The following is a 13,755-nucleotide window of genomic DNA, read 5'->3' as shown; positions in this document are numbered from 1 at the left end:
AGCGTTGAAATGTTAACTGACCAACACTGGATTATAAGGGAGCATTTCTATTTTCCTTAGTTTGAATTGGAGTCAGCCTAGCGAAGAAACAAAGCCCTGCCTCCCGCACCTGTATGTGGGATGACTGTACTAATCCACGAGACTTCCACAAGAGGGTGCACCTCTTCAACCGTGTATAGAAGCCCAGAGAGTGTCCCCATTGCATACATTTTCTGTCATTTTACGTATTTATTCATGTATCTAAATCAGCTTCAGAATTGGATGCTTTCTCCAGTTGAATGTCCCAGTTTGTCTCCCCAGTCTGTAACATGAACCTTTTTCTTTGTGGGTAAGCAAGTCAGGAAGTTTAACTAGGCACTAAGGGCACATTTCCAAGGAGTGCTGTTTATGCTCATGAAAAGCTGTCTTTAGGTTCCAGTTGCAAAATGCTATTTATATCCTTGTTTTCTTTTCAGCATACTCAAAAGTGTTGCATGTCATTAATTCAGGGACAGTTTCCTACAGATGTTCAATACGTGCCATTCAACAACAAGGGCTGTTGTCTAAGTTTTGAAGCATCATTAATTTGCTTTTTCAAACTGGTACGGCTTCAGGTAATAGAGCTGCAGAAAAAAGCCTCCATCAAGAAGAACAACTTCATGGGAGACTCTTGACTTGAGTGCAGCTGATAGCTGTTTCTATTTTGTGCTAAAATTATTTGTTGTTTTGTAGTGTAGACAGGAACTCTTAACAAAACTTACACTTAAGATGTACTAAAAATACAAAAACGTTTTGCTGGATGTGTTGGCCAAAGTGCTGTGTCCCTTCCTTTGAGACTGCAGTACTGAGATAAGATATCTCTTCAGAAATGATTAACTGAAAGACACTTACCAGGAAAATAACCCATTTTTTTTCTTGAATTGCACAGTCGAAGTGTATGAGTCATCCCTTGTCGAGATAATTTTATCTGATGGTCAGCAGAAGAAATGAAAGTATGGTGATGCACACATGTGCTTTACAGGATTATCTTCCACTGTGAAAAGCTGGTTCTACCAAACTTGCAGCCTCTATTAAGTAAGAGAAACAGAATGGTGTGTTTTTAAAAACTTCTAATTTCCAGTACAAGTTACTAAAATAAAGTGAATTTCAGTCAAATACATATATGTATATATTTATTATTGCTATCTGCAAATATGAAAGTCGGGCCTAGATGCAAAATATGTCATTTACTGATAGTAATGAATGTGAACTACTGTGGTGAGTCAATGCCCTGGCACCTCTGAGCAAAGTTGGGTCCCAGCTGCTGCTCTGGGCTGCGGGATGAAGCATCTGCTGCTCCCAGAAGGTTCTCCATCTGATGTAGAGCAATGCATGTATCAACCCGGCCAACCTTTGGTCATTGCTGAGCATTTCTAGCAGAGAAAGGCTTTAATTAATAGGGCGTTTCATCTCAACGCGTTTGGAGTTTGCAGTCAATTTCTCTCCCTGTTTTGGTAAGTGAGATGCAGCCACTAGGTGTCACTCCAACAAAGGCCACTGGAATTAACAGGGTCAATAGAAATGTACTCAAAGTAAAGATGCCTTGTTTGTACAACTTGTAAGAAAGGAAAAAGGCATCTGCTTCTCATAGCCTGAGTCTGTTGGCAGAGAATGTGTGATGAAAAATGGACTATTGCACAGTTCCTGCAAAAAAGAAGAGTCCACACATCTCAATAATGGAAAACTGATCACAAATTTCCTTTTTTTCTTCTGTTAACTTAAAAAATATATATGATGATAATAATTTGTATCACTGACATTTCTTTTTCCTTGGTATTTGAATAACCTGACTTACTGGCACACGTCTGTGATAGAACAAGGATAGGCTTGAGATTTAGTTTGAAGGCAGTTAGCAGATTTCCTCGAGTGCTAGTATGGAAAGGAACTGTTTATGTGGGTATTTTTTAGCCATTGCAATAAAAATTAGCTATACAGTTGAATTAAGTTTCGTACTGATTTTCGTATAATGTACATCTTTCACTCTGTGCCATTAAACATTAATAGACTGGTATCAATTTAGCTGTATAAAGGCAGAAATCTACTCTTTCTACTAACATAAAGGTATGCTAACTGTAGTCGATTTTGTATGCTAAAATACTAATGATTTGGTAGTTTAAGGACAGTTCTTTATCCTTTTTCTTATTTTCAACACTTGTACATGCTGCTGCATAGCAAAGAAAGGAGTGTATACATTGTTATGCTTGCTTGGACATTAGAGTGCTGAATGGCTGATCCAGTATGTCAGGTGCTTCAGTATGAGACAAGGAACCTGTGTCCTTCCCATTGTCAGTAACTTGTTGCTTAACTTGGCTGTGATTCATTCTGTTTTTTGCTTAGCTGTTAGAGCAGATAATTATTCTGTAATATTAATGAAAAAGCCCGGAACAACAGATTTCAGTATTTTATTGATTAGTACATACTGACTTCTTTAGCTGTAAGTAGTGGAAAATCTAGTGTTGTAAACCATTTTTAGTGTAGAAATTCACAGTGGTTGGTTATGTAGGAGATAAGATAGAGAGGTTGTTGGAGGAAACTCGGGTACTTCTGAAGTCAACCTGATTCTTTTCTCGATTTGTTGTGTAAAGCAGAGTGGATTGCTTGTGTAGTGCACATGCAGATTACACTGGGGATGGTATTGCTGAGCATCTTGCTCAGAAGACTTGTTTCTTAATGCCTTGAAATTCATGAAGGCCACCTAAGCACAGTATCGTAAGTAATCTTAAAATAAGGTAACTTCCAGGCAACTCACCTTTCTGTAAACTTGAATTTCAGTCTTGAGAATTTTGTGAGTAGCAGAGATCTCAGCACAATAGCAGTGGTTTTGTGAGTACTGAGTTATCATGCTATCAGTGAAAAGAGATCTTGCAGCACTGACTGTTTTGCACGATGACCTCGATTCACCTTTTCTGGAACCGGCTGCCTTACTTTCCGAAAGGCTGTGCTGGGGACTGCAGAAAGGTGTGTGCCCCATAGCACCACATAACTACTTCTCTTTCCAGTAGTTTCAGTGATCACCTGCACCACAGTGGAAAAAACAAGAGTGTAAATGTGTTGGAGACTTTTTGGACAGATGACTGAATTAGATATCTACTTTAGGCAGGGAAAAAACTTTACATTTTGCATTCAATTTTTTGCGGGTTATAAAGCACCAGGAGGAAAAAATTGTAAAATATGTTGCACTATACGTTGGTTTTGCTCCCACCTTTTTTTTTTTTTTACCATTGCTTCAAAAACTTTTAATTTCCTATGAAAAGCTATTTGAAGAGATAGAATCATAGAGTGACCTGGGTTGAAAAGGACCACAATGATCATCTAGTTCCAACCCCCCTGCCAAGTGCAGGGCTGCCAACCACCAGACCAGGCTGCCCAGAGCCACATGCAGTTGTATCTCAGCAGTTCTTCCATACTACATACCTTCAGGGGAGCACTCATGTTAGAGCAGCCTAACCGAGGTCATGAACGGCCGGTTTGTGAGGTGGAGGCATCTGAGGTCATGTGGAATACAGCGAGTGGTGAGGGCTCAGGCTTGGACTGCTGGGCCTCTCTAACGACTGGGTTATGTGGGAGCCCTTGTCGATTTGAAGCAGTGGGATATGCCTCTCCTAAACTTGCTGCCATGGAGGGAAATTGTGGAAGACAGAACAGAGAATATAACAGCTTTCTTCTTTGCTGCTTTATCTGGCAGAAATACACTGAGCTAAAACTTAAAGAGCTTATGGCAGTGCCTATTCCTCCCCATTCTGCTCTTGTACTTTAAAATGCACAAAGCAACTGAGTAAGTGAGGTGTCCTTGGGATGTGTGGCTCCTGAGGAGCTGAGAAGGTACAGCAATTCTGTGGACCTTGTTCTGCAGCATCCTTCATTTCCATCAACGTGTGCTGACTTCACATTAAGCATGAGAAATGGGCAATTGATACAAGGCAGTATGGTTTTTATGAAGTTAAATATGTCCATTCTGCAAGGACTCGGGTTGAAAAGGAGGCCTTGTTTTTTTTTTCAGTGGGCTGAAAGCCACTTTGTGAACCTTTAAGTGAAGGCATTTTGCTTCTTTTCTCAGCAAATAGGTGATGTGAGCCTGCTGACAGCTACGTTATCTGCAAATCACAGTTGTAAATGACTGCATTCACTTCAGTGCACCCTGCCATTCGGAAGAAATAATGAAAGCTCTTGCTTAAAATTTAAACATGTATTTAAAAATGAGGTCACGCTTTCCTGGTGGCCATGGTTGCTTGCTTTATGCATTTGGGTGGGATAGCCTCAGAAACAGCTTCGTGATCTGCTGCCGTGCCGTGATCTGTTTCCTTTAATTATACATTTGCATAGAGAAAGATTGCAGCCTCCTCCTGTCTCGGTGCCATCCTCCCGCCCTCCGCAGTGGGAGTTGTGCGTATCGTGGCGTGTTGTTCAGCCGGGTGCGTTATTTATATCTCATGCATGAAATCAGCCATTCCAAACAGATAATTTCTGCCCCTGTAATAGAAAACAAGAAGAAAGCGTGCATCCAGTTCTCTCTCACAGGGTGAGGGTATGACGCATTGCCAGTCACTGTGCTTACTAAACTCTCGCTGTGCCTGCCTGATGTTTCAGGCTCTCGGGGCTCAATTAGGGCTGAAAACTTGTTTTCAGCTCCTGTAGGTACAGATGCCTGCTTTCCTTGGCCTCTGTTGTGTCACTCTGTAAGCAGTCGGCTCTGACTGCGTGGAGCTGAGTGCTGTAATTTCTCTGTAGCGCTGGCGCATTATAAATGCATCTGTGCAGCATTTTCCAAATGCACTTAATTCCCGATGTCACCTTGTGAGCTGACAGCTTCTTTCCAGGTGCCTGTGTTCTTTGGATACCTAATGCTATAAAGTTGCTGAGGGGGAGTGGAAGCCTGGCTTTATTGAAGAGGACAGCACCGCAGCAAACACTGTGATAGGCGTTCCATTGCCATCCATTTGAGCGTCATTTAGCCTTCTTTCCCCCGCTGTAGGTAGCTCCGTGTGGTCAGGTCAGTGGTGCTGAGGAGCTGTGTGAGCATGGGGCACGTCCTGCTGCCATGTAGCAAGCAGCACGGCTGCCTCAGCCTGCAGCACCCACACAGCTGGGCTGCCCCGTGCGCTCACACACGCACAGCCGCCTGCCGGAAGATGACAGCATGCTGCTGGCTTTTGGACAAAGGAAAGTTAGCTATGCTCGTAACGCCTTCCATCTCTACGCTATGCTGTGTAAATAGACAGGAACTCGTTCCAGTTCATTACGGTCGCTTTTGCAGCACGTCCCTTGAGGCGGTGGGTGGGCCGGGCCCGGGTGCTGCAGCTCCGTGCTGGAGCGGTGCAGTTACGCTCGGGATGGGGGTGTAGCGCACATCATCTCCCGGTCACGAAGGAGCGCTCTTAGAGCAGCCCAAACTGGGAAGTTCGGTAAGGTCGGGAGCTCCGGTTTTGTTGCTGGTTTTAGCGCGGGCTGTTTGTTCCGAGGCGGTAACGGGGGGGCTGGCAGTTCCCCGGCCGGTAGTTCTGTTCCGGAGCCGCGCCGAGCCGTGCCGAGCTGCCCGGGGCGGGCCCCTTCCCGACACAGGCGGTGCCCAGCTCCGCCCCGCGCAGCTGCCCTCGGGAAGGCTATTTAAATGTGCGGGCCGAGCGGGCGCGGGGCAGAAGAGCGGAGCGGAGCTGCGGAGCGCTGCCGGGACTGCCATGCGCCTGCCCGGGGTCCGCGCCGCTGCACGGCTCGCCGCCTGCACGGCCCGCCGCCGGCCTGCTGCTGCTTCTGTGCCGCCTGCTGCTGCTCCGAGCGCTCGCTCTGTGGCTGGGAGCGCTGTTGACAGCGGCCGGCCGTAGCAGCCTGGTTTTTTTTTTTTTTTTTTTTTTTCTTTTGTTTTTTTTTCTTTCTTTCTTTCTTTTTTTTTTTTTTTTTTTTTTTTTTTTTAATTTTTACCGTTCTTATTTTTTTTCCTTGCCCCCTGCAGCAGGCTGGTTGCGCACACAGGAGCTGCGGTCGGTCGGTAGGTTGGGGAGCAACTCAGTGTGCTGTGTGCTGGGGTCGGTCGGTGTCCCTTACTTGATTCTGGGAGCTTCGTGTTAGCTTTCTTCAGCGGGGGGTGAGGGGCTCTGGCTTGTGCCAGCACTTAAGGCTGAAATCTCACACCGAGAGATCTTTGTCTGTTGAAATACGTTGTGCAAATATAGCGTTGTGCTTGGCGGTTGCTGAGGCTGTTTCTAAATAGCATCGAATGAACGATGTAAAAACGCTGAAATAGAAACGGCAGTGAGTTCTGCTGTTCAGTATGCCCACTGCTTTCTATTTTTGGAGCTGCTGGGGGATTCTGCTCTGTACAGCCAGGCAGTTCCGTAAGGGTGAAACGTGAACAGCAAAGTAATCAACTGAGCACCAACAGGAGCAGCACAGAGATAGAACGGGAGAGCTGCCCAGGCTCTTACCTCGCACAGCAGGGGCTGCCGAGCAGGGCAGGGCTTGGGGTTACATGAAGGCTGAGGGTACCGCCGGTGGCTTAGGAAGCCCATTGCCTGCTGTAGCCGGGGAGGAGTAAGAGAGGTCCCAATAATTTGCAAGCTTGCTTTTCCTGGCAGACGAATGCGCTGATTGCTTTAAACTTAAAAATAGGAGTGAGTAGTCCAACTGCTTTCTTTTTCCTGGCGGTCTTGGCAGTGCTGTTTCCCAGGGTAATGCAAAAGCCTCTTAGATGAATGTTCCAAAATAAGGAAGATTTGGTGAGAGACTTTCCAGGGTGGATCCTTGGTAGTAAGAAATGGTGGCCAGATCTTATCTGTTTTCTGAGATTTTGGTTTGAAATGAGAAGTGACTTTGCTTGGAATGCATTTACCATGAAGTAATCCCTAATGGGTTCCACTCCAAGCTCTGAGGTGACGGGCATGGAGATGGAAGAGGGTTTAATTAAATGTAATCAAATATTGCTAGATTGCTGATTAAAAGGCGCACAGCTTGCTTTCTGGTGACTTAAGAGACATACCACTTGTTTATACGTGAGGAAAAAAATTAGTTTTCATCTTAGGGCTAATTGAATTTGTCTCTGTTGGTGAGTAAGCATCAGCCTTAGTTTCTGTCCCTGCCCAGCCTGAGCTCTGCTTGGCGAGGTGGGAGGAGAGCGGTGTGTCACTGCAGGGTGACCGGGTGCAGTGTGCTGTGAGTCAGGAGCCAGGCATGTGGGGGGGGGAGCGGCCAGTCCTGGGCAATTCTTAGGTGTGTGAGTGAGAGAGATGTGAAACTGAGCAATGCAGAGCTCACTTCTGTGCAATATGATGAGCTAAAGTGCTGTTTATTATTAAGCATCGTCGCAGGAAGGAAAGAATCAGACCATCCCCCTTTCCTGCCCCCCCTCTGGGGACTGTGTGTGCGTGCCTGAGTGTCTCTGAGATTTCATGTGAGAAGACGATGAGTGTGTGTTTGGGATTAATTAGCCTGAGTTTAGCTGGTTTCATGCTTTACGTGCCTAGGGGCTACCCGCAGTCACAGAGAGGGGAGGAGTTTGCCGTTGCTGGCTTGAAATCCTCTCCAGGGGTGATCTTGTTCATGTCAACCATGAGCAATTAGAGAGATTAACTGTCTTGTTTTCCTTTCTGCCCTAGATTGATCCTGGTGAGGCTCTGGGACATTTGAAAGTGATTTGGAGAGCAAAGTCTGTGATGGACACCGAAGCAAAGCCAGCGTGTATTGCGCCGCAGGCTCACTGCCCAGGAATGAAGTGCCCTCCTTCAGAGGACTTTCCTCCTCAGATAAGACTGTCTGAAAAGATTCCACCAGTGAAGCCTTGCTTCAAGAAGAAACAGCAAGTGCAGAAGAGACTGGACACGCAAACTCTCCGGGCTTTGCGGCCAATCTTTACCAGTTTGCTGGGATCTGGGACCTTGGATAGAGTTTTTGTGCCTCGAGGACAAGGAGGGGATCATAGTGATTTATGTGAACCTGCTGTGAAAAAGGCTCTGGAACTCAGTACTTCTTGTCCCCAGCCAGAAAGTAATGTGACTGTGCTGGTTCCAACAGCTCCAGACATGCAGAGTCAATTGCTGGGAGCTCATCCTGTACCTGGGCATCCTGAGCAGGAGGTGCAGTCAGGAGAGCAAAGCTTTTCATCAGAATCTGCTTCTGGAACTGCTGCTGACACTAGTAATGAATCGTTCCAGGATCGCCCTTTGCACCCATCTTCTAGTGATGGTGCTGCATGTCCTTTGTTCCCAAGCAAGCTTCTGGAAAGCTACACAACTGGCTTTTTCCAAGAGAATAGCTGTCCGATGCAATACACTCTAAACTCAAGCAATAAATTCAGTGCTGGAATATTCCAGGATAAAAGTGAGGAAGCTTCACTTGATCTGGTATTTGAGCTGTTGAACCAGCTGCAATATCACACCCATCAGGAAGATGGAATAGAAATCTGTGTTGATTTTCTCCAGGGCGCTTGTGTTTATGGCAATGATTGTCCAAAACATCACACGGTGTTGCCCTATCATTGGCAGGTGAGAAGGACAGCAACCCAGAGTTGGCAGAGCGTGAGCAATGATTCCCAGGAGCATCTGGAAAGACTCTACTGCAACCCTGACAATGATAGGATCAAAGTGAAGTATCGGTAGGTGATGGATTAGGTTACTTATTTGCAAATCCAAGGGTGCTTCACCAAGTAATGGTGCAGAAATATGACAGAATGTGCATTCTTTGTTCTGGTATTTTGTGTACAAGGGTTTTCCAAACCCTGTCCTGATGTTGCCTTGATATTTAAGAAGTTTGTCACAGACAGAAAATGATTTCATGCCTGTTAAAAGTGATGTTTAGCAACTGGGAAATGATCTCTGAAGCAGAAGAAATGAGAAAACTTTGTTTTGGCAGAGGCTGTTACGCAACGTTTACTTGTTCTTTACATTCCTAGTTAGTCTCTCCTCTATATTAGAAAAAGTAGCGGTGTGAATGAGCCTTTGCAGTGGTTGAAACAGGGGTGGTACTGCAGTGCTTTCTGTCACAGAGACTCCAGGCTGACTGCATGCACTCTGAACAGTCTTCGTAATGACATGCTGAGTAACTGAACTTACGTTAGTACTGCATTAAGTTTCTGTGGCAGAAGGATTGGAACTTGATGATCCTTGGGGTCCCTTCCAACCCAATCCATTCTGTGATTCTTTGTGAGACTTCTATGTGGTTGATAACAAAGAGTGAGGTTTCGGCTGATTCAGTAAGAACCACAGAAGGAGCACATTCAGAAATGCTGATCCAGTTCAGTGTTGTGATCCAAGAATGTTGAACTGTATTAGAAGTTCTTGTTTCCTCTGCACATAGTACTGTTTCCTAATTGGGAAAGGGAGTAGATAACCAGGGAAACAGAAAAGATGTTCGCTGTTGCATTAGACTTGATCCTGCACCATTAGATCAAAACCAAAACTACTTAATCTTTTGTAACGCAGGTTTCCTTTTGAATAGTAGTAGGGAGTGCTGACATTTACGAGTTCATCAGGTCTATGTTATGTGAGTTCAGGTTATAGACTTGAGTTCTGAATACTTTCTTTTTCAAGGGGAAATAACACACAGTTCTCACCCCCCGCCTGCCCCTGCTGCACTCTATAAGCCCAGTGCAACTTATTCCAGCAGCTGTTGAAATTCAAAGTGATGCTTCCATAGCTGTGTAGCAGAAATGTCAGATTTGTCTTTGCCATCCATGTTCTTGTGGATTTGTTCTTGTTGCCTCTTCTTCCTTGCACTACCATAGGAGTATCCCTTCTTCCTCGGTGTGTTAGGGCAGGATTATTTGGTTTGCATTTACTATGTAGAGATTTCCAGTTGGGTGTCAGAGACCCGGTGTAATGCACCAAATGTCCATGAGCCTTTACATTTACCTAAGTGGACATTGGGTTAGATACCACAATTCAGGCTGTCAACTTGCAAATTCATCCTTTTTGTCCTGGAAAAATATGCCAATCTAATTAAGCATAGAATAAAATCTTGTAACTGTCTAGCAGATAAAATTCACCACATTTTACAATGTATGCTTCCATTTTTTTTTCAAATTTTTAAAAAGGTTTCTGTAAACAGAAAACATCAAACAAAGGACTAAGACAAGCTCCTGCAAGCAGTTTAAATTTGAGCTTTGCACAAATAAGCAGAATTGGTTTTTTTTGTTAGCCTCTTTTAGAATGTATCCACAGAATCCATTGCTATACCCACGATCTGCCTGTTCTCAGTGATGGAGTCCTGAATGATTAATCTTAGAAGGAACAATGCTTCGTAATTGCTTAGTCATCGGATCGCAGCGTGTGAAGCTGGCTGAGCCATGCTGCCCTCCTTTACGCTTCTTTTGCAGGTTTCCAGGCTGGTGAGTAGTTCGGCCTCTCGGTACGCCGAGTTTCTGTCTGAACTGGTCAGGAAGAAACTCAGAGTTGTTGCCAGACACGTTACGTTCTGTTACCACGGATGAAGTCAGAAACAGCACGATCTCGGGCACGGCGGGCGTGCTGGATCAGGGCACAGCTGCTGTGCTGCAGTCAGCCTGGGGTGTGCTGGGAGGCAGGGGCAGCTCCTTCTCACACTGCGCTGCTGCGCCCTGAGCTGAAGTGCTTCTTCCTGCTCTTAGGAGACATTGTGAAGATCCTTGCTTAAGTCGGTGCTGTAACATCGTGTCCTGCTGCAACACAGGAACATTGTTGCAAACTTAGAATATCCTCTCATGGAATGATAAAAAGATGAGTTCTGTAACTCTTGCATATTCCATCCCGTCAGAGAGCTTCGTGTTTCTCTATAAGCATCAGTGAGAACTGGGAAGTGACACTTTTTTTTTAAGAGCAGAGCTGCTTGCTTCATACACTGAAGCAGATATGCCTTAAGACTTAGTGTGGTTTCAAACTAGGTTTTGAGCTGAGGGGAAGTGTTTTCCTGTGCCTTGTGGCAAGAAGTGCTTCTTGTGCAAGAGGCAGCACAAGTCAGCTCTTGCCTGAAGACCCTGCTCACCTCTTGGGCACAGAGGGTCAGGTGCTGCGTGGCTCCTGGTGTTGCTGGCTGGTGGTCAGTGCAACCTGGCTTTGCTTTGTTCGCGGCCATGTTGTGTCTCCTGGCAACAAGATGCAGATAGAGCCTGTTGAACCTTGCTGGGAGACTTGCAAACATGCTGGGACAGCTCATCGTTCACATGGTTACCACATTATTTGGCTAAAGCTATTAATCTCCTGTGGTCAGACTAGCTTTACAGGCCTATCTGTACAGATTGCATGCGACGAGGAAATGTCTGTTCAGCAGTTTGCATGTCCAAGAAAGGCCGTGCAGAAGCCAACTGCTAATAGCCAGTGGGTGATAGTTGTTTTAAATAGGTTTGGATGGCACAATAAGTAGTTATTCCTGTCTGCATGCCTAATATCATCACAGCGTGCCACGCTGATAAAGTTGGGCTGAAAGTGTTGGGATGGTACCTCAATGGGACAGTAATTCAAATATGATGTTCTCTAAGGAGCTATTTATATTTTTTCTTCCATGTCCAGTGTTTTGAGGTGAATGAGGTGAATAACGTAAACATTCAGATATTGCCTTTCACCTAAGGGGGGTGTGATCCTAAAGCAGGAAAATGGGAAACCTTGCTCAGTTGCTTCTTTATAACTCAACTGCCTTGGATACTCACTCACTGCATTTGACCTCAGACTGAATGTATAACTTCATGATAAACTGTTTGTAGTTTTGCTCTCTTAAGTCTTACCAAGTATTTATAGCCAAACAGTGAGCTATATACACAGTATATGTGAACTTCAGCAGGTTAAAATACTTCCAAGCACTCTGTTTTCTTCATGTGTGTGAGGAGCGGCCCTGGAGGAGTTCCAGCCTGCAGCCAAGTATTTGAAAGGACAATGCCAAGTGCTGCTTTTCAGCATGAGAATACCCTATCTGTGATATTTTAAGATGCTCTTTAGGAAGGGGAAATGCTTGGTGCAGATCTCAGCAGGTCTTCCCTATGCACATACACCTGTCTAATCATGCATGTGCTGCTTTGCAAAATAAGCAGCCTCGTAACTGATTACATGAGGATTTGTTAAAAACAACTGTGGGTTCCTGACCCATCAGATCCCCCTCTTTGGCTGAGAATTCCTCCCCCCTCTTGGCAGAGGAGTTGTGCCTGTGTACCGTGGGAATAATGGCCTCTGTTCAAACACATGCACCTGGCATGTCCTAACTCACATGAAACAGCAGCTTTTCAGTCTGTCTGTCTGAAATCTGATGCTGATGTGTTGTCCTTTTGCCCCCACCTACATCTGCCTTTGCTCTAAATAAACCATAAGCTCCACTGTCCAGTTGCAGTCCAGCTTCATCACAGGATTAGAAGTCTCCAGTGTCATTATGTTGGTGTGAGCTATATGAAATCAGTCCTGAGAGCTGGAAGACAAAGGTGTGTGCATGGCTCCAGCCAGGGAGAGGCAGATGGAACTCAGTGGTGTATGTTCTGCCTGTAGGCAGCTGGCTAATAATGGTTCTTGCACACAGAGTAAGGAATAGGTGTTCTCTACCAGGATTGTCAGTGAGTGCGTGGAGGGACCTGGGAAGGAAAGGTAAGGACAGAAAGAAATGTGCAGGAAATTGGTTTTGCTCTGCTCTTGTTTGCACTGTGCTCCTCTGATTCTGTTAGAACATTCTTACCCAACTTTAAAGCGATACAGAGCACAGTGTAAGCACGGCAGTTGTTTGAGGACTTCTGCACACAGTGTGACCTATTGAATAGCTAAATTAGGAAGTTCTCTTTCTGATCTGCCCAGCTGCCACGGTGTGAGATAACTCGTGTTACTGGTAGCACCAGAGATGAGAAAACATCTGAAATTCACTGTGCCGTGTGACTTTGTGTGGTGTTTCTTGAATAGACACAGCTGAGTGGTTCTGAACTTCTAATTCCCTGCTAGAAGGAATGCAAGACAAGGACTCCAAATGAAAGCATGTGAAGTGATTTTGGAAGTGTTTGTTTTGTGCTTTATGCCAGTACATTTCAATGAATTGATTTTTGCCCCACTTTATAGCACCATTTGCATATGAAATAAAACTAATTGGCTTCTAGCTATATGAACTAGGGAAGTTCCAAGTGTCATGTTGAGCCGTCACAGGCATCAGCAGTCATTTATATCCCTCTTCTTGTTTCATGTCAATAAACAGATTGCAGTTTTGGAAACAGCTGTCACCTGGCTTCAGGTTGAGGTCAGTCTGTTCCTGTGTACTTAAAGTAATAAAACAGTCCTTTCTGAAAGAAAGATTTATAGCTGTTGAAACAGATTGCCCAGAGGAGTTGCTTACAGGTAATCCAGCAGTCACAGTGCTGCAGCATTGTCTGCCTGCCATTGCGTTGGGCTGAGGGACAGAAAGAGGCTGTTAGAATTATTTGCTTAGCGAGAGCAGCGATCACGGAGTTCCTTCCTGGTTGTTACAAGGCTTTGTTGAACCCAGTAGGAATTTGAGCAATAATGACAAAATGTGCTACTTGTAGCGAAATGCACAAAGAAGTGCATCTGGGGATGCTGTGTGTGCAGCATGGGACATGAAACAGCTGCATGGGGCATTTGGGAGCTGAGATGTCTGGACTTGATGGTCACTAGTGAGCATGAGGCTTGGCTTTGTATGGGCACTTTATGGAAAGCGTTGAGGAAATTGATGCAGTTTTGTTATTTGTCATAATCTCGGAGGTATTTCTCAGTAGCTAACTCCTGAGATTCGGTAGAATTCTGAGCAAATCAGCAGCTGTGTACTTGAAAAAAGGCTTTAGGCTCCATCTAAGTGCTT

General features: G+C 45.1%; 1 protein-coding gene across 3 annotated transcripts in view; it reads left to right on the top strand.

Moving 5' to 3' along the window:
* TIPARP (TCDD inducible poly(ADP-ribose) polymerase) overlaps positions 1 to 13,755 on the top strand; it is a 34,147-nt gene that overhangs the window by 7,376 nt on the left and 13,016 nt on the right. Inside the window, exons 1-2 of one of the 3 annotated variants that reach the window (XM_010717022.4) lie at positions 5,293 to 5,420; positions 7,605 to 8,599. In XM_010717022.4, the coding sequence (XP_010715324.1) occupies positions 7,662 to 8,599 (938 nt within the window). In that variant the 5' untranslated portion in view covers positions 5,293 to 5,420; positions 7,605 to 7,661. Of the gene's footprint in view, positions 1 to 5,292; positions 5,421 to 5,629; positions 6,002 to 7,604; positions 8,600 to 13,755 lie in introns of those variants that run through there. The other 2 variants (XM_010717020.4, XM_085233021.1) reach the window with 2 other exon arrangements.

The sequence above is a fragment of the Meleagris gallopavo genome, chromosome 11, assembly GCF_905368555.1.
Source record: "Meleagris gallopavo chromosome 11, MGAL_WU_HG_1.1, whole genome shotgun sequence".
Classification (NCBI taxonomy): Eukaryota; Metazoa; Chordata; class Aves; order Galliformes; family Phasianidae; genus Meleagris; species Meleagris gallopavo.
The sequence above is the reverse complement of the archived record's forward strand: the minus strand, read 5'-3'. Positions and strand labels throughout refer to the sequence as shown.